Here is a 22,531-nt window from a genome sequence, read left to right as displayed (position 1 = left end):
GGAACCTGAGGAACACCTTGCAGGCCAGTCTGACTGCCCCGAGTTCTTTCACATTGATATGGCGGCGCCTCTCCTCCTCCGACCACAGTCCATGAGTGCCCAGGTTGGCACTGATGTGGGCTCCCCACCCCACATCCGAGGCGTCGGAAATCAGGGTGACTGACGGGGCCAGATCCCTAAAGGGGATGCCTTTCAACGCCGCCCCGAGGGTCCTCCACCAGTTCAGGGAGGCCAGGACCAGCGGGGGAACTGTGACCACCCTGTTCAAGGGGTGTCTGCTCGGCATGTACGCCGAGGCCAACCATGCCTGGAGCGGCCTGAGTTTGAGGCGAGCCAGCCTCACCACGTATGTGCAGGCCGCCATATGGCCTAACAACTGTAGGTAGTGCCTGGCTGTTGTCGTGGGGTGCTGGTGCAGCTGGGCAATAATCACAGCCATAGCCTCAAACCGAGGTTCCTGGAGGACGGCTCTGACCTGGGAAGCGTCCAGAGTGGCCCCAATGAACGCTATGCGCTGCACCGGGATTAGAGTCAATTTTTGCTCGTTTATGAGCAGCCCCAACTTGTTGCATGTGGCACAGGTGAGGGACACACTGTCCTGTACGTGGGACCTGGACCTGCCCCTGATTAACCAGTCGTCCAGGTAAGGGAAAATCTGTACCCCCCCTGCACCTCAGGTGGGCAGCCACCACCGCTATGCACTTGGTGAATACTCTGGGTGCAGATGAGAGGCCAAAGGGTAGGGCCGTAAATTAGTAGTGGGACCCAGCTACCATAAATTGAAGGAAGCGTCTGTGGCTGGGAAGGATAGATACATGGAAGTATGCATCCTTCAGGTCGAGGGCAGCATACCAATCTCCTGGATCCAAAGCAGGGATAATGGAGGCTAGGGAGACCATATGGAATCTGAGTCGCTTGATGAATTTGTTTAGTCGGCGGAGATCTAATATGGGCCTAAGTCCCCCTTTTGCCTTGGGGATGAGGAAGTATCTGGAATAGAATCCTCTCCCTATTTCGTGCTGGGGAACCATTTCCACCACCCTGAGGTCGAGGAGGGTCATTACCTTCTGTAAGTGGAGTTGCTCATGAGAGGGGTCCCTGAAGAGGGATGGGAGGAACGGGGGGGGGTTGTTTGGAGGGTAGGCTGTGAACTGTAGGGCATAACCTCGGAGAACTATTCTGAGGACCCAACGGTCTGATGTGATATTTGCCCATTCTGCATAAAAGGGCTTTAGCCTGTTGAGGAAGGGACGGGACAGATCCAGGAGAAAAGTAGGAGTGCCACTCTCGGGCGCACCATCAAAACTGCCCTTTTTTGTTACCTGAGCCCTTCGAGGGCCCTTGTTGAGAGGCTGGGGATGAGCTAGGCCTATTATGCCATCCAAACCCCCTATTCCTATCTCTGCCCCTACTGGGCTAAAAGGGTCTAGGCGGTGGCCTAGGCTGTTGCTGAGGCTGTGGCCAAGACTGACGCCTCGAGGCCTGGGATGTATAGAAGCCCAAGGAATGCAGCGTGGCTTGCGAATCCTTAAGGGTGTGCAGATTTTCATTGGTCTTGTCTGAAAACAGGCCCAACCCATCAAAGGGGAGGTCCTGTATCGCCTGCTGCACCTCCTGTGAAAGCCCGGACGACTGCAGCCACGAACATTGCCTAACGGTGATTGCAGAGGCCATGGCCCTGCTTGCCGTGTCTGTGGCGTCGCTGGCAGTTTGTAGTGCCGCCCCCACCACCGTGATCCCCTCCTCTAGGACCGTGGTGAAGTCTGCTCCTTGGTCCTGGGGCAACGCCTTGGAAAACCGCCTGAGGGAGTCCCAGACGTTGAAATTATATCGGCCCAATAGGGCCTGGTGGTTAGCAATACGGAATTGTAAGGACCCAGTAGAATAAACTTTTCTCCCAAACAAATCCATTTTTTTGTTCTCCTTGTTCTTGGGAGTGGAGCCTTGGTACCCCTGCCTGTCTCTCTGATTTGCTGCTTCCACTACCAGGGTTCCCGGGGCCGGGTGAGTAAAGAGGAACTCAAACCCTTCCGCTGGGACATAGTATTTCTTTTTGGCTCCCTTGGAAGTAGGGGGAACCAAGGCAGGGGTTTGCCACAGGGCCTTAGCCAGCTTAAGGACTCTGTCATGCACAGGCAGGGCCGCCCTTGATGGTTCCTCTGCCCCCAAAACACCAAAAAGGGGATCCTCCTCCTCTGAGAGTTCCCTGACCTCCAGATGGAGGTTGGAGGCCACTCTTTTCAGGAGCTCTTGGTGCGCCTTGAAAGTCTCTCCGCAGCACCCTGTGGTCCCTAGAAGCCACCTCATCTGGGGAGGAGGAGGAGGATTGTGGGTACTCGCCCCCCTGTTGATGGGGCCCCATGGAGGATTCCTCCCCAGGGTCTGATTCCTCATTCGAGGAATGGTCCTTGCGCTCTTTGTCTGGTGCGGGGGGCACCAACTGTGCTCCCAAGGATGGGACTGACACCGAACCCTGTCCCATATGAGCTGGCATTGGCTCCGGCTGGTGAGGCTCCTGGTGGCGTCAGCTGGACCCTTGAGCATCTGCTTTCTGGGACCCCAAGCCACTGGAGCGGTGCCGTCGAGCCTGTCTCCGGCTCTTGCCGCTCCGCTCGGCCCCTTGATAACTCCAAGGAGGCAGAAGAGCGTTGGTGCCGCTGCGAATGGTGCTGACGGGAAGAGATACGCCCCGAAGAACTTGAGGATGATGTCCGTCGCCTTGGCACCGAGGACTTGCGGTGCCGCTTGCCCTTGGGGGACTGGGAACAGTGCCGTTTGGATCCTTGCGGTGCCAAACCCAACTCCAAAGACTGGGATCTGTGATGCGCTGAGATGGAAGAGTCCTTCGGTGCCGGGCTCTGTGCTGCTAATTGGGTCTGGTGCTGCCTTGACGAACGGCTCGGTGCCAGGGACTGGGAGCGGGAGCTGTCTCCGGGTCGCAAGGCGGTCCTCGAGCGACGCCGCCTTGAATGCATTGCCTCCGGTGCCAGAGACCGTCCTTGGTGCCGGGGGGAGGATCAGCTCCGAGTCTTCCTCGTCGAGCCAGGAAGGGAGCTTCCATGCTCTACCCTCGGTGACTGTCTAGCGGGAGACTTTTCCCCTGCCGGGGGTCTCGACCAGCTACCGGGGGGACCCAACGCGGGTTTGCTTCATGACACCAGCCCTTTCTCCCTCGGCAGAGTTGGGGGGGCGGAGGTGTGGGCAGGGCCATCAAGGCTCGTGCCGCCTGACAAACCTCCGGTGTTGACAGCACTTGCAGGGACACTCCCCCACCCCCAGGAGTAGGGGGAGGCTCCCTGCACAGAGATGCAGGCACTGGAGCATGCTCTACAGGCCCCGGCTGGTGCACCTCCGCACTCGACCCCGCCCATGTAGGCGGTGCAGGGGAGTGTGAGCGCTCCGTGCGCTGATGCCTCTTCTTTTTTGGCACTGGGGATGTTTCCTTGCGTCGGGACAACTCTGGTGCCGGTGGTGCGCTCTGCACCGAGGAGACGCTCAGTGCCGAGGTAGAACGAGGTGACTTGGAGACCGGTCGGAGTGCCGCTTCCATGAGAATAGCTTTCAGCCGAATGTCCCACTCCTTTTGAGTCCGAGTCCTGAAAGCTTTAGAAATTTGGCACTTTTCCCTCCGGTGCTGCTCTCCCAAGCATTTGAGGCAACGATCATGAGGGTCACTGACTGGAAAAGCCTTGCCACAAGCGGTGCAAGGCTTGAAGCCAGGTGACCTGGGCATGGCCCGGCCACCCTAAGCCCCTAAGGGCTCCTAATCTATCCTAAAGTACTCTACTTAACTATTCAATACTTAACACTATTGATAACACTTAACTAACTATGCACAACAAAGCTCTAACAGGGGAAAGTACTTGCAAGAAGCAAGAGACGTTCCAGCAACCGTCATGGGCGGAAAGAAGGAACTGAGGGGCCGTAGCGTCGGCGGTGCCTCATATACCATGACACGTGTGTTGTACTCCAGGGGGCGCTGGAGCTGACCCTACGGGGTCTGCTAAGGGGAAAAAGGTTCCAGGAACCCGTGCACAGTGGGTTCTATATTGGAATGGATATGAGCAATCACTCGAAGTAGAATCCCCTTTGCTTTCTCCCTTTTTCTTTTAATAATTTCAGTCCAAGTGCTTGAAATGATCACATCCTATGCTCTCCCACAGGCAGCCCTTTCTGCAACTGTCTGACCCACTCTTCCAGGCACTACCTTTGTTATGCTATTATACTATGTCTCTGACCTTCCTAGATACGAAATGCACTCAAAATTCTGGCAAAACACAGCCCCCCCTGTAGCTCTGGGCTTCGGGAAGTCAGTTCTTTCAAATGTAATACCAATATGGTTCAGCAGAACATTTCTTGGTATCAGTGACCTTTAAACATTTTAGTACTTATGTCAGATGCAATCTTATAGGTGTAGCCTGGAACACCACCACTTGTTGCTGACCTGCTAGTATTGCTTTTCTTATCTTTCTTGGATTAGATATCAATGCAGTACTTTATACTTGCTTCAGTATTGCTTAGTGAACCATGTACATCTTTAGTCGTGTCCTATGCACAGCTGGTACATCCAGTGAAATGGCAGCACTTCACAGAAACATTGCCATGTTCTACAGTTGCACAGTATCTACAGAAAATTCCAGCCATGTAGAGTTTAGCCCCCTCCAAAATCCAGAAAATGGATGGAGGAATGAGCTAGAGGCAAACCCAGCTGTTTATGAAATGTGCAAGTGTTAAATGGCCTCCATTGCCCAGTGACATACAGCCTGCTTTGGCATGAATGAGATTTATATTACCCATCACTCAAAGTAAAAGGTCTGGGAAACACAGAACAGAGATGCAGCAATGTGTAAGTAAAAACGTTGATCCATTTTGCAGTGATTTCAGGAGCTAAAATGGTCATTAAATGAAGCTAGGAATGACATTAAATGTGCAAATTTGCAAGCATATGGATGGGCTGGTCTGATAGGCTTAATAGGACTCTCTGGACTGCTATGCAGAAATCTGGAGTTTGCTTGATTCCTGGATCCAGTTTCCCTTTCCCTGGACTGACAATAGCTTGGAAAAGGCATGATGGAGACTTTACACTCAGCCTTGGGGTTGGGGAGGAGAGTGAAGAAAGGGCCTCCCATAGCAGCCTATCAGACCACCCTAAACTATTCCTGTCCTTTCTCAGTGTAAATACCCATTACCATCTTTGTAAGCAATTGTCTTATCATCTTTAGTTGTTGTTTACTCAAATTACATGTATATTTAGCTTTTTAAAATGTTTCCTTGCAAATTATTCTTTTCTAGTCATTTGATCTATTCTCTGCTGTGAATTCCCTGCAATTTATCATCATGTCTCTAGTACTGAGATACCCAAAGTTAGATAGACTATCTGGGGGGATCACTGTGGTTGTCAGACAGCAGGATCTCAACATGATACAAGAAGCTATATATTTTAAATATATCCTATATTTGAAAGTCCTTACCCTCGCTTTGATAATGGTGGGCCGAGGATCCAGGATGCCCTGCATTTTTCTCAGTGCTGGGACAACAAAGAGATTGCAGGTGACAACAGCTGACACAGGATTTCCTATAATGCAAAACACAACAGTAATTCACATGTAATTCTGAGTTAAGATGTGAAATGATGAAAATAATCTCACATTTTTATAACAACTTTCATCCTAAAGGATTCCAAAGAGCTTTTCATACTATGTATACAGGAAAAACTTCACCTAAATCTGGAGTAGCATATGGCAGTTATTAAGATGAACACAACTATAATACACAGGAGTTTAGAACAAAAGTGAAGCAGAATACCATATCCAACTGAAATTGGAAGGGAAATTTAGGGATGCAGAATGTAATTTATCAGATTATAATTCAGATTAGGCATTGAGCTAACACCTCTATGCTTGTAAAAAGTGTCATGGGTAAGGTTAAGATTTTGTCATGGTTATTTTTAGTAAAAGTCATGAACAAGTTTGCAGGCAATAAACAAAAATTAACGGAAGCCTGTGACCTGTCTATGACATTTACTAAAAACAATGGGGGGAGAGCTGATGAGGGGACAACTGAAGTCTGAGCGGGAGTGGATGAGAACCTGAGCCCTGCTGTAGAATGGGGAGGGATCCAACACCACCACTGCGATGGCCGACAGTTCTTGGGCCCCTGCCACAGTTTTGGCAGCTCAGAGCTGTGGGTCGCTCTGCCACCTGTGGTGGCTGAAAGTGCAGGGCCTCCTGTGGCATCTGAGAGCTGCAAGGTCTCCCCGCTGTCTGTGGCAACTGAGAGCTGCAGGGTTCTCCCACCGGCTGCGGTGGCTTGGAGCTCTGAGGACAGTGGTTTAGAACTGTGGATTCCCCCCCACCCATGGCGGCTGAGAGCTGCGGGGCTCCCTGCTACCTGCAGTAGCTGAGAGCTCCAGGGCCAGCAGCTCAGAGCTCTGGATCCCCTGCCAGCCATGGTGGCTGAGAGCTCCAGGACCAGTGGCTTGAAGCTCCAGGTCTCCCACTGTCTGTGAAGGCTCAGAGCTTAGGGAGCAACTAAGAGCTGCGGGGCTCCCTGCCCCCCACACCAATTGAGAGCTGTGGGATCCCCCACTGCCCATGGTAGCTTGGAGCAGCAGGGCCCGTACCGACTGACTGCTCTGGTTCTGCCGCCCCAGGATGAAGCAGAAAATGTCATAGAGGTCTCTGAAAGTCACTGAATCCGTGACCTCTGTGACATAATCTTATCCTTAATGGGATCTTTAATGACCACACATGCTCAGATTCTTTGTGTATTCAACAGGAAGCTGGCACTTGGCAGCATAGTGCCCCTAACGTCATGCTTGCAAATTGTTTTAGTACTAATTCAGAGGGAAAGCCAGCTACTGAGGTTTAGTATTGACTCAGAGAGAAGAGTGTCACCTACTTTTTAACAACAAACTTCTAACCAACACCTGGGCTGTCCTTGTTGACAACCCTAACATATGTTATACAATCATGTAAATGCTCTACCCATTTCTCTCCTGAAGACAATCAAAACAGGAAAGAAAGAATTCTTAAGCACATATCTAAAAATAAAAATCTTTATCTCATTGACAAGTGCAGTTCCTCTGTGGCCACAAATGCATACAAGGAAAACAGAGTAAAGCAAATTCCTCCTACCTGCAGAATATGCAGTTTCCTGCCACACTGCTAATGAAACACTTATTCTGTACATATTAGTTTTCAAAGAGATACAGCAAAGCAGGTGAGGCAATGCTGCCCTCTTTTGGTTCACACAGCTTGAGCATGCAGTGTTGTAGCCATGTTGGTCCCAGGATATTAGAGAAACAAGGTAAGTCCAATACAGGACATTACCTCACCCACCTTGTCACAGGTTGAGCATGACAAATAAAACTACAGTTCTGTGACATATTCTGGGACTATCTAGTTTTTGTCTAATTTGGGGGTACTTTAGATTCTGTGATTTAACTAACATAGGTATTCCTGCAGGGAGTATCTAATTGGAGGGTGGGGAAAATAGGAGGAAAAGCCAACTGCACAATGTTCATTACAAAGACAAAGGTCTCTGGATGGAAGATTTGTAGGTCCTGTGCTACATCACATGCTCAGGGCAGAGGTAAGAAAACTCTAGCATGCCCTAAAAACTACCCTTTCCTGAATACAAACTGATGGGAAAATCTCAAGTGTTACTGCTTAGAGGAGCAAGTGCCAGTCTTCTGACCTTCATGAGGCATTCTGGTTTTATTTTATGGATCTTTGTACCTGTAGAGATCAACAATAATCATTACAGAAATATCTTACCTGGGAGTGCAAAGATTATTTTTCGTACACCATCAATATCCAAAGTTGCAAATGTTGTTGGCAGGCTAGAGGAAAAGAAAATTGTTTAATAAATACACTGAACTCGGATATAACTCAGCTGTGCTATTTTAATGTACAAATTACCTTCCATTCCTTTCATAATCTGATATTTTCCTTCTCTCTTTTATCATCACTACCTTTTTAACCCTTAGAGCACTGTGAGCATAGTCATCCTAATTAAATTGTGTTGAAGAACTTAAACTAATTAAATTCATCTCCTTGTCCTCCCTCTCTCTTAACAATCACCTTAAGTTACTCCTCAAATGCTGATCCTTCTCCCCAATAAATAATGGTTACTTACCTCATAACCGTTGTTCTTCTAAATGCATTGCTCATGTGCATTCCCAATTAGGTGTGTATGTGCCACATGCACCGATGCTGGAAATTTTTCCCCTAGTGGTATCCTTAGGGCTGGCTCTAGCATCCTCTGCAGTGGCATGTGTATACACCTGTATATAGGACACTGCTGCTCGACCCCCCAGTTCCTTCTTGCCAGAATTCCAAATGAAGGGAAGAAGAGTGGGTGTGTAATGGACATAAGCAACAAATCTTGAAGAACAACAGTTATGAATTAAGTAATCATTCTTTCTTCTTCGAGTGCTTGCTCATGTCCATTCCCAGTTAGGTGACTTACCAGCAGTATTCCCAGAGGTGGGCAGGAGTTCATGGACATGCCAGTTGTAACACTGCTCTGCCAAAGCCAGTGTCGTCCCAAACCTGCTGCATGATGGCATAGTGGGACATGAAGGTATGTACTGAAGACCAGGTAGTGTACAGCCACTACCTGGTCTTCAGTACATACCTTCATGTCCCACTATGCCATCATGCAGCGTTTGGGATGACGCTGGCTTTGGCAGAGCAGCGTTACAACTATACAGATGTCCTTTATTGGGACGTGCGCAAGGAAGGCCGCAGAGGATGCTTGGGCCCTTGTTGAGTGGGCCATCAGGGATATTGGAGGCGCGACTCCTACCTGTTCATAGCAGGCTCGAATACAGACTGTGATCCATGCTGAGATTCACTGGGATGACATCAGTTCATCCGATTGGCACTTGCAATGAAAAGCTGCGTGGATCGACAAAAGTATTTAGTCCTCTCGATGTAGAGAGCCAGAGATCTCCTGAGGTTGAGCGTGTGTAGACATCTCTTCTCACTGTAATTATGAGGTTTTAGAAAGAAGATCAGTAGAAAAATGTTTTGGTTGACACGGAAGTGGGAAATCACCTTTTGCAGAAATGCTGGCTGTGGATGTAGTTGAACCTTGTCTTTGTAAAAGATTGTGTAGGGGGGCTCTGAGGCCAAAACCTTAATCTCCAAGATCCGCCTTGCTGATGTAATGGCCACCAGGAACACTACCTTCCAGGACAGGTACATAAGGGAACATGAAGCTAAGGGCTCAGATGGTGGCCCAGTGAGCCTGAAAAGGACCAGATTCAGATCCCATTGGGGAGCTGGATCCCGTATTGGTGGGAAGAGCATTTCCAGGTCCTTGAGAAACCTGGCTGTCATCTCGTACGAAAAAAATGTTTTGCCTCATATAGTAGGGTGAAAGGCAGATATGGCTGCTAGGTGCACCTTAATCAATGGGAAGGCCAATCTTTTTGTTTCAAATGGAGCAAGTAGTCTAAGATCATCTGGATCAGTGACTTAGTTGGAGAGATATCGTGATTAGCTGCCCAGCAAGTGAAGCACTTCTACTTGGCCAGGTAGGACATTCTGGTGGAAGGCTTCTGCTCTCCAACAGAATCTGCTGGACCTGAGCCAAGCAGAAATGTTCTTCCCAGCTCAGCCATGGAGCATCCACGCTGGCAGGTGCAGGGGGGCCAAGTTTGGGTGGAGCAGATGACTATGATCCTGGGAGAGGAGGTCCAGCTGCGATGACAGCGTCCACGGGCGGGTACTGATAACTCAAGTAACATCCCGAACCAGTGTTGTCATGGCCACGCTGAGGCCATCGGGATGACCCGTGCCCTCTCTTTTTACTTTTATGAGGACCTTGTGGATTGGTGGTATTGGTGGGAAGGCATACATGAGATCATTCAACCAAGGCAAGTCAGTGAGCTGTCATTGAGCCCCTGCCGGGAACAGAACTACTTGCATTTCCTGTTTACCCTGGTGGCGAAGAGGTCCACTAGGAGAGTGTCCCACCTTTGGAAGATGAGACTGGCAACTTCTGGGTGTAGTGACCCCTCATGGTGAGAGCAGAAGGATCTGCTGAGGCAGTCCACTAATATGTTCCTGACTCCAGGGAGATGCACCACTTCCAGGTGAATGTTGTGACTCACACAGAAGTTCCACAGATGTAAGACCTCCTGACAAAGGCCTGGGGATGAGGCCCTCCCCCTCCCCCCCGTCTGTTGATATAGTACATTGAGGCCGTGTTGTCCATCAGTACTTGAACTACCTTGTTGAAGAGCTGGGGCAGGAACACCACACAGGCCAGATGGAATGCCCTGAGCTCCCTGACATTGATATGTTTCGCTAGTTCTTCTGTGGTCCCAGATGCCCTGGGTTTTGAGAGTGCTGAGGTGAGTTCCCCATCCCAGTTCCAAGGCATCTGAAACCAGCGGTAACATCAGTCACAGGGCTTCAAAAGGCACCACTGTGAGTACATGTTGCAGTTTTGTCCACCATGACAGGGTGGTAAGTATCCGTGGAGGGATCGTGAGGATAATATCCAGGTGATGCCTGGATGGGGAGTACACTGTCACCAGCCACATTTAAAGAGGCCTGAGGTGTAGCCTGGCGTACTGTACTACATCAGTACAGGCTGAACTGTGACCCAGAAGTCACTATCTGAGGCATACCCTCATCGTGGTGAGAGGATGGGCTGATATTCCGGCTATAAGCTCTGACATTGCTAGCAACCCTTCTTCTGGTAGAAGAGCTTCCAGCTTCCAGGACCGTCCCAATAAATTCTATCTCCTGAACTAGAACGAGTGTTGACTTCTGCTGGTTTATTAGCAGGCCCAGTGCCCAACAGGTGGTTCGGACAATCACAATACTGTACTGGACTTGCATCTTCAATCGGCCCCTGCTGAGCCAATCGTTCAGGTAAGGGAAGACCTGCATGCCTCAGTGCCTGAGATGCACCGCAACCACTGCCATGCATTTGGTAAACACGTGGTGCGGTTGAAAGGCGAAAAGGGAGTACCATGAACTGACAGTGGTGCGCCTCCACTATGAATCACAGGAATCTCCTGTGGCCCAGGAAGATGGAGATAAGAAAATAGGCATCTTTTAAGTCAAGGGATGGCATACCAGTCGCCTGGATCCAGCGAAGGAATAATGATGGCTAGGGAGACCATACGAAACTTCAACTTCTTGAGATATCTATTGAGGTCTCTCAAGTCTAGGATAGGTCTCAAGCCTCCTTTTGTCTTCAGAATTAGAAAGTAACAGAGGAATCTCTTCCACTGCGCCCACTTGTAAGAAAGCATGAACCTCCTGGATGAAAAGTTGCTTGTGAGAGGGGTCCCTGAAGAGGGACAGGGAAGGAAGGTAGGAGTGAGGAGAACTGAAGAGTGTATCTGGTGGCTACTGTACTTAGCACCCAGTGGTCCAATGTTATGGTAGCCCAGGCCGGGAGGAAAGGAGTAAGGCAGGAAGAGAATAACAGGGAGGCTGGATCCTGGTTAATGGCTGGTAGGTGGCACTCGGGCGCACCTTCAAAAGGCCTGTTTGCCTCCTTGGTGGTGGTAGCTCGAGCCTGATTGAGGGGCAGCAGACAACGAGTGGCCCTGGTGTCTCTTGTAACCCCTATTCATTCTTTTGTAGGGCTCTCCTCATGGTTGCCCCCCGAAGTTCTGCGGCTGTTGGGGTCTGAAATGCTTCCTGGCAGATGATGGAGTGTACAGATCTAGGGAAAGCAGTTTGGCCCTCGAGTCTTTCATCCCAAGCTGCCTAGAGTCTGTCTGCTCCGCGAACAGGGCTGTACCATCAAGGGGACGTCCTGGATGGATGTTGGACCTTTGGCAAAAGGGCCAGACGACTGAAGCCAAGATGCCCTTCTCATTGATACGGCTGACACCATAGTCCTGGCCACAGAATCTGCTGCATCTGAGTCTGTTTGCAGGGAGGCCTTAGCTACTGCCTTCCCTTCCTCCAAACTCACCTTGAACTCCTATCTGGAGGTCTGCGTCAGGGAGTCTGCAAATTTGTCCAATGACTGACAGATATTGAAGTGGTATCTTCCTAACAGTGATTGTTGGTTAGATATACTTAGCGGTAGGCTTGCGGTGGAATAAACCTTGCACCTGAATAGATCTAATTTCTTGGCCTCCTTATTCTTCGGGGTGGAACTCATATGGCCCTTCATGTCCCTCTTGTGACCACCAACAATCCCATGTAAAGATATTCAAACCATTGAGCTGGCACATAGTATTATCTTTCTGCACACTTGGAAGTAGGGGCAAAGAGGCTGGAGTCTGCCATAGTGCCTTGACCAACTTCACTACCCCCTCATGCATGGGGAGGGCCACCTTGGAAGGAGCTGCATTGCCATGATCCCATACAGCTTATCTGCAGGCTCTTTCAGTTCCTCTATTTTAAGGCCCAGATTGGTCGCTACCCTTTTGAGCAGGTCCTGGTGGGTTCTGAAATCATCCAGTGGGCCCGCAGTGGAGGGCCCCGCTACTGCCTCGTCGGGCGAGGATGAGAAGGAGGCTGATAGATGCAGTGGATTGGGTTCCTCTTCCCTGGCTGGGGTAGCTCCTCCTGGACTTGTAGTGGGTGAGCCCTCTTGGTCAGACTCCACATCTAGGTCCGGTGCCATACTCTGGGGCACCGAGGATCTCAGTACTGAAGTCCCTGCAATCAAGTGAGTCTGTGGGACTGCTTGGGGGAACCCTCATGGGTTCCTGTATTGCCATGATCTGGGCCACTGTCCTTGAGGCTACGCCCCTCTCGGTAGCATCATGGGGAAGCTGGGCACTGGAGTCAAGGACTGTCCCTTTGGTAGGATCACTTCCTCTCCCTCTGAATCTGAGGAGCCACGCTTAGATGACCATGGTGGTGCTGGTGCTGATGCCGATTTCCTCTCAATGGTGTATTGCGCGTGCCAGTGCTTTGGTGCTGAGAGCCCATGCATTGGACATCCCGCAACTGGCTCTTGTCCTTGGTTTTTTCGTAAGTATATGGTGAGTGTGGTCAAGATTCTGGGGATCCGCACTGGGAGTCTGTGGATCAGTGCTGAGAATCTGGGGACCAGCACCGTTGCTCTGCAGACCGGTGCTCCCGTCTCTGGCCATCCAACCTCTCATGGTGTGGCTACGGGGAGCAATGTTTTGAGTCTGGACACCATTTGTGCACTGGTGAACGGTGCCTAGAAGACAGGGATTGCTGTGTAGGTTTCAAAGCAGGTTTTCCCCTTGATGACCTCACAGATGGCGTTGGTGCCAAATCTTGGTGAAGAGGCCTCCTTTTCTAAGGTATTGGCAGTATGGGCATCACCAGGAGGTCTTTCACTGCCTGAAAGACCTCCGGCATAGTGGGGACTGCCAGATGTCAAGGACCCTTGCTGCTCCCAAGAGTTGATGGTGGGCCTGGTACAGAGCTTGAAGCCCAAGAAGGCAAGGATCCCCTTGAGGGCTGCAGGGATTGGCGATCAAATGCGGGTGTCACCTGATCCCCAGCACCCTTCTTCTTCATCAGCGAGTGCCACCACTTGGCATGCATCTTCTTCAGCTTCTTTGGCACCGGAGATGGGTGATTGGTGCCGGGAGGAAGATGGTGCCGGGGGAGTGCTCAGTGCCAAGTCTGATCAACCCAGCTCTCATGCCGGTCTGAGTGCCGACTCCATCAAAATGGCTTTTAGCCTAATGTCCCAGTCTTTCTTCATTCGGGGGCAAAAACGTTTGCAGATTTTGCACCTCTTGCGGATGTGAATTTTCTCCCAAGCACTTCATACAGTTCTGGTGCGGGTCACTCTTCGGCATAGGCTTCCTACACAAAGCACAGAGTTTAAAATCCGGGAACTGGGGCATGCCTTGTTCCTGGGCCACCTTCTAACAAACTATCTCTACAACTAACTCCTAACTAAAAACTAATAAGTAACTATATAGATGTAGATATTAAGAAAATGTCACTCACTAGGTCGAGAGACTTGCAAGAGCAAGAGATATTTCAGCACCGTCACAGGGGGTAAGAAGGAACTGGGGGGGAAGGAGGGAAGGGCGGAAGAGTCCTATATATAGGCGCATATTCGTGCCGCTGCAGAGGGTGCTAGAGCCGGACCTACGGATATCACTAGGGGAAAAATTTCTGGCATGAGTGCATGTGGCGCAAATGCACACACACCTAATTGGGAATGGACATGAGCAAATACTTGAATAAGAACCAAATCTCCTCCCAGCTTCCTGACCTCCTGCTAACACCCCTTTCTCCCCAGTTGCTATAGTATTGTTATTAATACTTATTCAGATTGCAGTAGCCCATGGACATCCCAATAATGGAATGATTACTCTAACCATACAACCCCCATTTCCCTTCCTGGAACTCTATCTTCCTGGTGACTCTTATCTCAATTCTTAGAGCCTCTGGGAAGTCACTCTCAAACGATCCAGCCCCTAGAGTACTAACCCAAACACAGCCTCACTCCCAAACTATTAAAACAGAGTTTCCAAGTGCCATACACCTGGAACCCGTGTAGTGTTCCAAAGGTTAAGGACTTGCCAAATGCCTTCATTCTATTTAGAAACAGTCCTGCTACTACAACAGGCATTTTCTGCTTTTCATATCTGTTCTTTATTATTAAGAACATTTGCAAAAAAACCAGGATCTCTTTGTCTCTTAGCAGTTCATTAATGATGCTGCTTATTCCCACCCGCAGCTAGAATCCCTTGTCTGTGATAACAGAATAATTTTTCAGTGGCACCCATCTATGAAGTCATAGGCAGAGCATTCTGCTTCAGGTAAGGAACCACAGCAAGAGCAGATGACCTTCTAATCAACAAAAATCCAGATCCTGTCTTCATGCAAGTAACCAAGAATGAGAATGGAAGTACAGAAATTGTACAGCATAGAGCCGGAATTGTTTTAAAATATAAGATTTTCCAAAGGTTACTATAATGCATCAGTGGCTGCTTAGATTCCCTTTGCTCCCATGTCTACACTGGTAGTGACTCAGACAGGCAGAGCTTTAATCAGTTGGGATTGAGGTCCATTAAGTAAAAATCACCCCCTCTTTTCCAGAATGTTCCTTCACTACCCAATTATTAGGGATATTACAGTTCTTATACATAATCAGTCCAATGAAGTTATGGGAGATGGCTCAAGCAATCTGACTGGCTAACAAAATGAGCACTGATTCTCTAAGAATGTGCTCTTTGCACCAACTGAAAGAGTATCACCCATTAAAAAAAAAAATCTATTCCATACAATTATGTTTATTGATTTTCATTTTATAAAACATCAATGCAGGGCATTTTTTAAGGAATAATGACTAAGGTCCCTTAGCTGCATTTTAGGCTATCAGCACCCAGCCAGTCATTAATGACCCACACCATGATCATTACTGCTTAATTCATTGTCAGCAAAGACTCATCAATAGATGCATCTCACAAGGGAAGGTTGGTACTTAAAATTTTCCTTGTTTCCTATCTGACTCCATGGGAGCCATGTCTGTCCCAAATTACACATTCTACAGTATCTTGCCTTCCATACACACAGCAATTGTAACAGCTTTAAATGCTAATATATAAATGGTCACCAGAAAGCTTCTAATAGTATGACATGTATTAATCTGTCAATATTATTGTGGCTGAAGCCTTCCAGTATTATTATTCTCATGCTGCTCCTGGATGGCACCCACCCATGTTAGTCCAGCAGCAACAAAGGCCAAATGGGGAATAGTTTACTCCAGGAATTGCACTATATTGTACTGAAACCTCAGAATATAGTGATATAGTGATAACCCAAGGTTTAGTCACTTCTAGCTCTGTTTGTCTAGGTCCAGAGGATTTTGACTGTTTAAAGGTCTCAGGAGGCTGAGAGGCCCACATGCTTTGTTAATGATAGAGAGTCTCTTTCTATGGCCCAAGATGAAAATGGGAGAATTGGCAAAAACAATGGATCTCTTAACACTTTTTTGGGGTAGATTTTAGATGTATATTATATGAGGCTAAAGAAGCTTTATACCAACCAACCAACTCACCCACCCTGCAACAGCTTTCAGATGAGCCACAATCATAATTTAGAATCCTGAACTATCTAGTTTGTAAACAAACTACACTCAGTAGTTATTGAGAAAAGGAGCTGAGAAAAGGCTCCATAGTCTTGGATTTGCAGAAAAGAATTCTCTGCTCCCAGAAGACCCAATTTTTTCATTGTTTCAACAGAGCACAGGTGCCAGCACTACAGGGGGTAGTAGTAGTGGTGAGGCAGAAGCAGTGCATTCTGTGTGTTTATATGTAAAAGAGCACATAAAACATCCCACATCACTTCAGAATTCATATATGCAACATTTAGACAACAAAGAGCATTGCAACCTAGATTCTACTCCATCCTTATTTAGAAGCTCCTTGTACCAATATAGGGCATGTATATTCTAAAGTGAAGTGAAATGCTTAATGAGCATGTCAATAGCCAGAATGTCCTTCCATTTCCCAGCTGCTTCACTGCAAAGCTGGTGTCTGAACTATAGCAACATACTCAGGGCTCTGCACGTTTTTGAATGTGTTGAATGTTTTTCTGTGATTTCCAACACAGAAATATCTGCCATTAATCACCAGTAAGCTTTCAATTCTGGTTAATTTCACTAGCAATGGTAAGGATTTAGTTAGGATTGATGCTACTTCTTTTCCTATATCCAACTATTCTACTGTTTATGCTATATTTAAAAATAGCATCTCTACCAAAACGGGACAAAACCACTTGTAGCATATTTGGCACAAGATGGACTCCATCAGGGCCACAAAAATAAAAATATTTCTTACCCTGGTTTCATAAAAACTCTGCCAAAGTGAATTTGTGCATGAAGGTCAATGTCCAGCACCTGTTTAAGATAGTCCTGTTTAAATTAAAAAAAAGAAAAAAATATTAAAATAACATCAGTTGTTTACAGTGGTTTACAGCATCTAAGATATCGATTAAAGTCAAATGTAGATGGAGGCCCTATTTAAAATGTTATAAACTGGGAATTTCCAGCATTAGAAAGGAGTAACTTGCAGAAAGATGGGGTGAGGAAGAGAGAGAGATACAACTCTTTTAGGTCCTGAACATGCAGTTGACTCAGTGTGGGTATAGGGATCCTTGCAGAGTCAACAGAAGTATTGGCATCTTCAAAGTGTCCAAAGATATCCACTATTGGAAATTTTTAATGCCAGCTTGTGAAATCTGTTGCATAAATTCCAAAGATAAAAAAAAATTCTTTTTAAGTCAGGTCTAAGACTCAAACCCAATAAAGTTACTTTTCTGTGGAGACCGGAAATTAGCCACTGGTGAAATTCAGTGATCAGACAGTATCTTTGAGCGCAAGGACATATTGTAGATGTCAAAGTCTCTCAAAAGTCACTGTAGTTCTTAGCAGTGTTGTTGTAGCCATGTTGGTCCCAGAATATCAGAGAGAAAAGGTGGGTGAGGTAATTCTTTTAGTGGACCAACTTCTGTTGGTGAGAGAGACAAGCTTTCCAGCTTAAAGCTTGTGTCTCTCACCAGCTGAAGTTGGTCCAATAAAATATATTACCTCACCTAACTTGTCACTATAGTTTTTGTTATTTCTAGGGGACACCATCTAATTCACAGCTCTAAGTTATTTAACTAAAGTTTCTCTAGAGGGAAACTAGTGAACCTCCACTTCCTGTGCATTGGTTCTAGTTAAATTATTTTGGATCAACACAATCAATCCATTAGTTCAATAAGTCCAGAATTCCTTATGTTGTCTCTGTTAATAGTAGCTGTGCTCATAGATGTGTAGCATGATACTATCTGGGGGCTTAGTGAGATATCAAATGCTCATCCCAGAAGAATTTACACTGCTATCAGAAAAATCCACATGAGAACACTGAGTATCATAACTGAAAATAAAAAGCCTATATCAGTTTATTTCTACTAGACTCCATGCATCTCAATAGGTTATCATCTGCTAGAACTGTCAGTAAAAAGAGACTTTAGAAGCAATGAACCTGAAGGCCCCATGCAGATTTCTGACTTTTTTAAAAAAAACTATTTTATCCAAAGCTGTGATCCTTTTTCTGCCATGACACAAATTCTTGATTGTTGGCTCCATTAAGTCCGTCTTTATTTGCCATCTAAATTCTCCTTAAGATGACTTCAGATATTTCATTTACATTACCAAAAGTCTAATATGAGAGGATAGGATGCCATCAGGAACTCCTGACCTCATGCCTGATATTCCTACTGCAACATAGCAATCATGCTTCAGCTTACCATACCTTTTCACCCATGGACACGCCTCCTGATGTGATGATAACATCCGCACGGCTGATACCCTCATTCAGTGCATTCAATAAATCATCTGGGCTGCAGGAAAATCAAAGCAAACAGATTAATGGCCAGAGAAATATTTTTAGATACAGCACAAGTTAAACATTAAATAGATCTTTGCACAAAAAATATATGAAGTAATCTTTTCTTTCATAAGATTCCACACGCTTCTTAAGTAGTTAGGCCAGATTTACTCATGAGCTAGTGATCTAATCAAACAAACACCACATAATTTGATACAGTTATGGACAAAGGTCTATGACTGAAACAGCAGTATATGTTTCTGGTCAGGACGGAGGATCATTGGTAGAGGCGTGTGAATGTGCAGGACTAGAGCAGTAAGGGGCACTGTAGGTCAGTACTGAGGTATACTGGCAGAGCAGCATAATGGGATTAGCACTTGAAAAGCAAAAGGAGCTGCAGGTTAATATTTAGGTGCATTAGAACAGCTGTTTGTGGGAAGTTTGCATAGTGCCTGGCTACCCTTTGCCAGACCACTTGTACATGTTGTAGTCCATACTATGAGTCTCCCTCTGTCATGAGCAATACATCCATTCATAAAGATTAAAAAAGGTGAGAGTGATCCCTTTGCTTGGTCCTCAGCACATTGTCTGAAGTCAATCCCAATTTCCCAAGCTTTTTTGCTAGTTGTATTCCACGGTCAACCAAGGAAAAGTAGGGCTGTCACCCGACATAATACACACTAGCATACACACAGATTCAGACACCAAGCCCTTCAAACTGATGAATACTTTGCATCCTATGCTGAAATGGAGATTCAAACTGATACAGAATCAGGAACACACTGTATTTAAGGTGCAAATATTGGAAATGGGGCTGGGTAATGGAAGACATATCTAATCAATTCCTTTTTCTCTATCTTGTTGACATCTTACTTTTTGAAAAATAAACATTTATTGTTAAATATCCAAACTTTCATCTTCAAATCTGAGTGACATGGATTAAAATAACTTTCAAGTTCCAAACCATCTATCCTTTCTACTCTTTATAGAGTTGTACACCAGAGATGCTAGAATGCACCACAAACTGCAGGAGGCCACAGTGACTTACTATCCAACAGTAATCACACAAAAGTAAAGAGTGGATCCTTGCACTGACTAGGTAAGTTCAGAGGCAATATTGTTTGGTGTGCATGGAGGTTGGGTGTGCAGGAAAATGGTTAGGGGCTGATAAATAACAGACACTTGTACTAACGAGTAATACTTTGCCAGTACAGGGGAATGTTAACTGAAACAACCAGCCCTTCCAGTTTATGGCAGGTAACTCATGCTGATTCTGATTATGATCAAATTGGTGTATCATCCACTACATGGTTTTAAGTCAACTGCCCCTTATAGTACATGGTAGATAAAACATGGTGGCACTGAACAAAAAAAAAAGTTAGGAAGTTAATTTTTACATAAAATAAATACTTGAATAATTTTTCTCTAATATATTACATTCAAGCATGTTTCCCTTAAACATTTGTAGACCGATGATCTTACCCACTCCATTTTTCTGGTGTTTTGTTTATGCAGGATTCCCATTCAACACTCTACAACAAACTGTAGTGTTTAGCAATCTTCAGCATCAGCTTTTTCATTCCTTATGGACTGAAAGTGACCAGCCTCATGTTCCAATGTGTAACTTTAGAGCAGTTTCTGCTTGGGACCCCCAAACTGCCCACATTTTCCTCCCATGGCCCTATTTCCCAGAAGAATTAGTTGATGTTATGCAGAAAAGACCAGAAATGCAGTTCTCTTGCTGTTTTTTGTACCCATAATTTCGGCGGCTTTCTCCTTCCAACAAAGGGGAAAGCTCACACTCTTACTCCTCGTAAAGTCTTGAGGGGCTGCTGATATCTTACCGACCCAAATGTCTTTGAGGCTTATGATGGCACTCACAGCAGCCCTTCAGACTTAGACCTCCTTCTTCTCCTTCTCTCTGCAAGCCATTGCCGTAGCAGCTCCCCACTTTTAGGGATGTACGGTGTGGACACTTACTGAGCCTGCTCACTGCATAAACCTTGTAGGTGGACATGGAATATATCTATACTGCAGCTGTGAGTGTGCCTCCCAGCCTAAGCAGGCAGACTCCTGTTATGGGACTCGAGCTAGTACACTAAAAATAGCAGTGTGGACATTGCTGCTCTGGCAGAAACTTGGGCTGTCAGCTTTTGCTGCAACCTGTTTCTGTCTATTCCTGTTCTGCTATTATTATATTGATGAATAAAACAGAATGTGCCCAGTCTGCATTAAGAAAAGCAGTTACCCTGAGACGCTAAGAGAGGGGGACTCCTGTTTGTCTATATATCCACTCCATAGAAAAACAACATGAAGAGAATGTAAATGTAGCACTGCCAAGCTCTCAAACGTTGGGAAATACAAAAATAAGAGTGCATGTGTAACCTTAACTTTGCCCCCTTCTGCATATATATTATAATACAGTATTTAATTATTTGATAATTATATTTATATTGTGGTAGTGTCCAAAATGTGTTTAGTACTATACAAACATATAGGAAGGTGCAATCCCTGCCAAGGTCTGCTGTTTCTAGAGGTATCTGCTGGAATCCCTGGTTCGACTGTGCATCTGGGAGTTTTGGGAGGCTTTCTTAAATAATACAATATAATATCATTAATTTTTTCTACATTAGATGTATGAATGTAACATCATCTACTGTAGTGTACACCAGGCAGAGAGTCCAGAGACATCATTTATATAGCAGATGTATAGAGAGTGAGTGACCTGCTGGCACTTTTCCACAAATCTCCACAACAGGTGTGGCATAGTGCAGGTGTTGTTCAGAGATGTGGTATTTTCTCTTTAGGGAAATGCAGTGAGAGTAGGGCTGGGTGGAAAATTATTTTCCTAACTTGCCAATATTTTCAAGAGTTTGAAATTTTTCTCAAATTGAATTGAGACAAAAAGTCAAAATCTAGAAAATATTCATGAATCAACCCCCCCTCCCCAAAAATCCCCCCAAAACAACCCCCCCCCCCAAAAAAAAACAAAAAACAAAACAAAAACAAAACCCAACAACATTTTTTTCCTTTCGGATCAGTCAAAACATTTTGTTATGATAATTTCAAAATGTTTAATTTTGATTTTGAATGTTTTAAAAATGCTTTTTCAGTCTAATTAGCTTAAGTTTCTAAATGCAAAGTCATTTTGAACCAAAAAAAGATTTTTTTCTGAAAATATCAGTACTAAATGTTTTTCTGTCAAATCTAACCCTGTTTCATTAACAGTTTCTGAATTGTCGAAAAATAAATGACCAGCTCTAAGTGAGAACTTTTGGCCCCTGACTCAATGCACTTCTGCAGACAGATTCACGGAGTGGAACTAAATGATGGGTTGGGGTATAGTTAGCCAGGGGACGAATAGCATGATACATGCTCATTTTCCAACTTGTCAGCTGGAAGGATAAAGGTCTGTAGCAGGGGGAGAGGTATCAGAATAGCAGGTGGCTTGCTCAAGGAAAGAGAAATCAGCTATAAAAAGAAAAGAAAAAAAGACAAAAATCTTACTTTTAGATAAATAGCATCTGTATGATTTAAGAATTGTGAGTGGAGGATTTTGATCTCAGTAGAAACCACTCTTACTACTTCAATTTCATATGATGGTCAAGATTTCAAAAAATTGGAACCTAAAATTAGTCTCCAAAGTCTGTATTTAAGTGCCTAAATAAGAGGCCTGAATTTCAAAAGTGCTGAGCTCCCAACAGCTCTCACTGAAGTTAATGGAAGTTGCTGAGTTGTCAGGACTTTTGAAAATCAGGCCAAAAATTTAAGTACTTTCATATGGATTTAGGAGCCTAACTTTAGGCTCCTATTTCTGAAAATCTTGGTCAGAATGTCTATACTGCTCTCTAGTGGAAGTTGCACTTTGTCTTGATTTATTAATTGAAATATTCATTATGAAATCACACCAATATTATTTAGCCTGAGTTATTTGCAAAACAGCTAATGAAATCAAACTGTCTGTTTATCACAGTTATGAAGCTGCTATCTGTGAAAAATCTAGGCCCTGAATTCAGAATTCCTATTAATATCAATTTTAGGCCATAACTGCTCTTGCCATCCTTCTGAATTAAACGTCTGAATCTTTTTTCCCCTTTCTTTGCCCCCTTGTTCCAATATATTATCACTGTAAGAAGGCTTCTGCAAAAAGGGCATGTTTTTAATCAAGCTTAAACGTGATCAGGCCTGAGCTCATTCTGGTAATGAGTTTCACGTATGAAGATATAC

The 22,531-nt window shown here is 45.8% G+C and overlaps 1 protein-coding gene across 22 annotated transcripts in view; it reads right to left on the bottom strand.

Moving 5' to 3' along the window:
• Positions 1-22,531, bottom strand: part of GPHN (gephyrin) — a 604,586-nt gene that overhangs the window by 7,344 nt on the left and 574,711 nt on the right. For all 22 annotated transcript variants that reach the window (XM_067557745.1, XM_067557750.1, XM_067557759.1 and 19 more), the window contains 4 exons: positions 18,230-18,317; positions 16,772-16,845; positions 7,779-7,843; positions 5,472-5,575 (listed from right to left, as the gene is read on the bottom strand). In XM_067557745.1, the coding sequence (XP_067413846.1) occupies positions 5,472-5,575; positions 7,779-7,843; positions 16,772-16,845; positions 18,230-18,317 (331 nt within the window). The remainder of the gene's footprint in view (positions 1-5,471; positions 5,576-7,778; positions 7,844-16,771; positions 16,846-18,229; positions 18,318-22,531) is intronic.

The sequence above is a fragment of the Emydura macquarii genome, unplaced genomic scaffold, assembly GCF_026122565.2.
Source record: "Emydura macquarii macquarii isolate MOO-44397 ecotype Brisbane River unplaced genomic scaffold, CSIRO-AGI_Emac_v2 contig_1876, whole genome shotgun sequence".
NCBI classification, from domain to species: domain Eukaryota; kingdom Metazoa; phylum Chordata; order Testudines; family Chelidae; genus Emydura; species Emydura macquarii.
The sequence above is the reverse complement of the archived record's forward strand: the minus strand, read 5'-3'. Positions and strand labels throughout refer to the sequence as shown.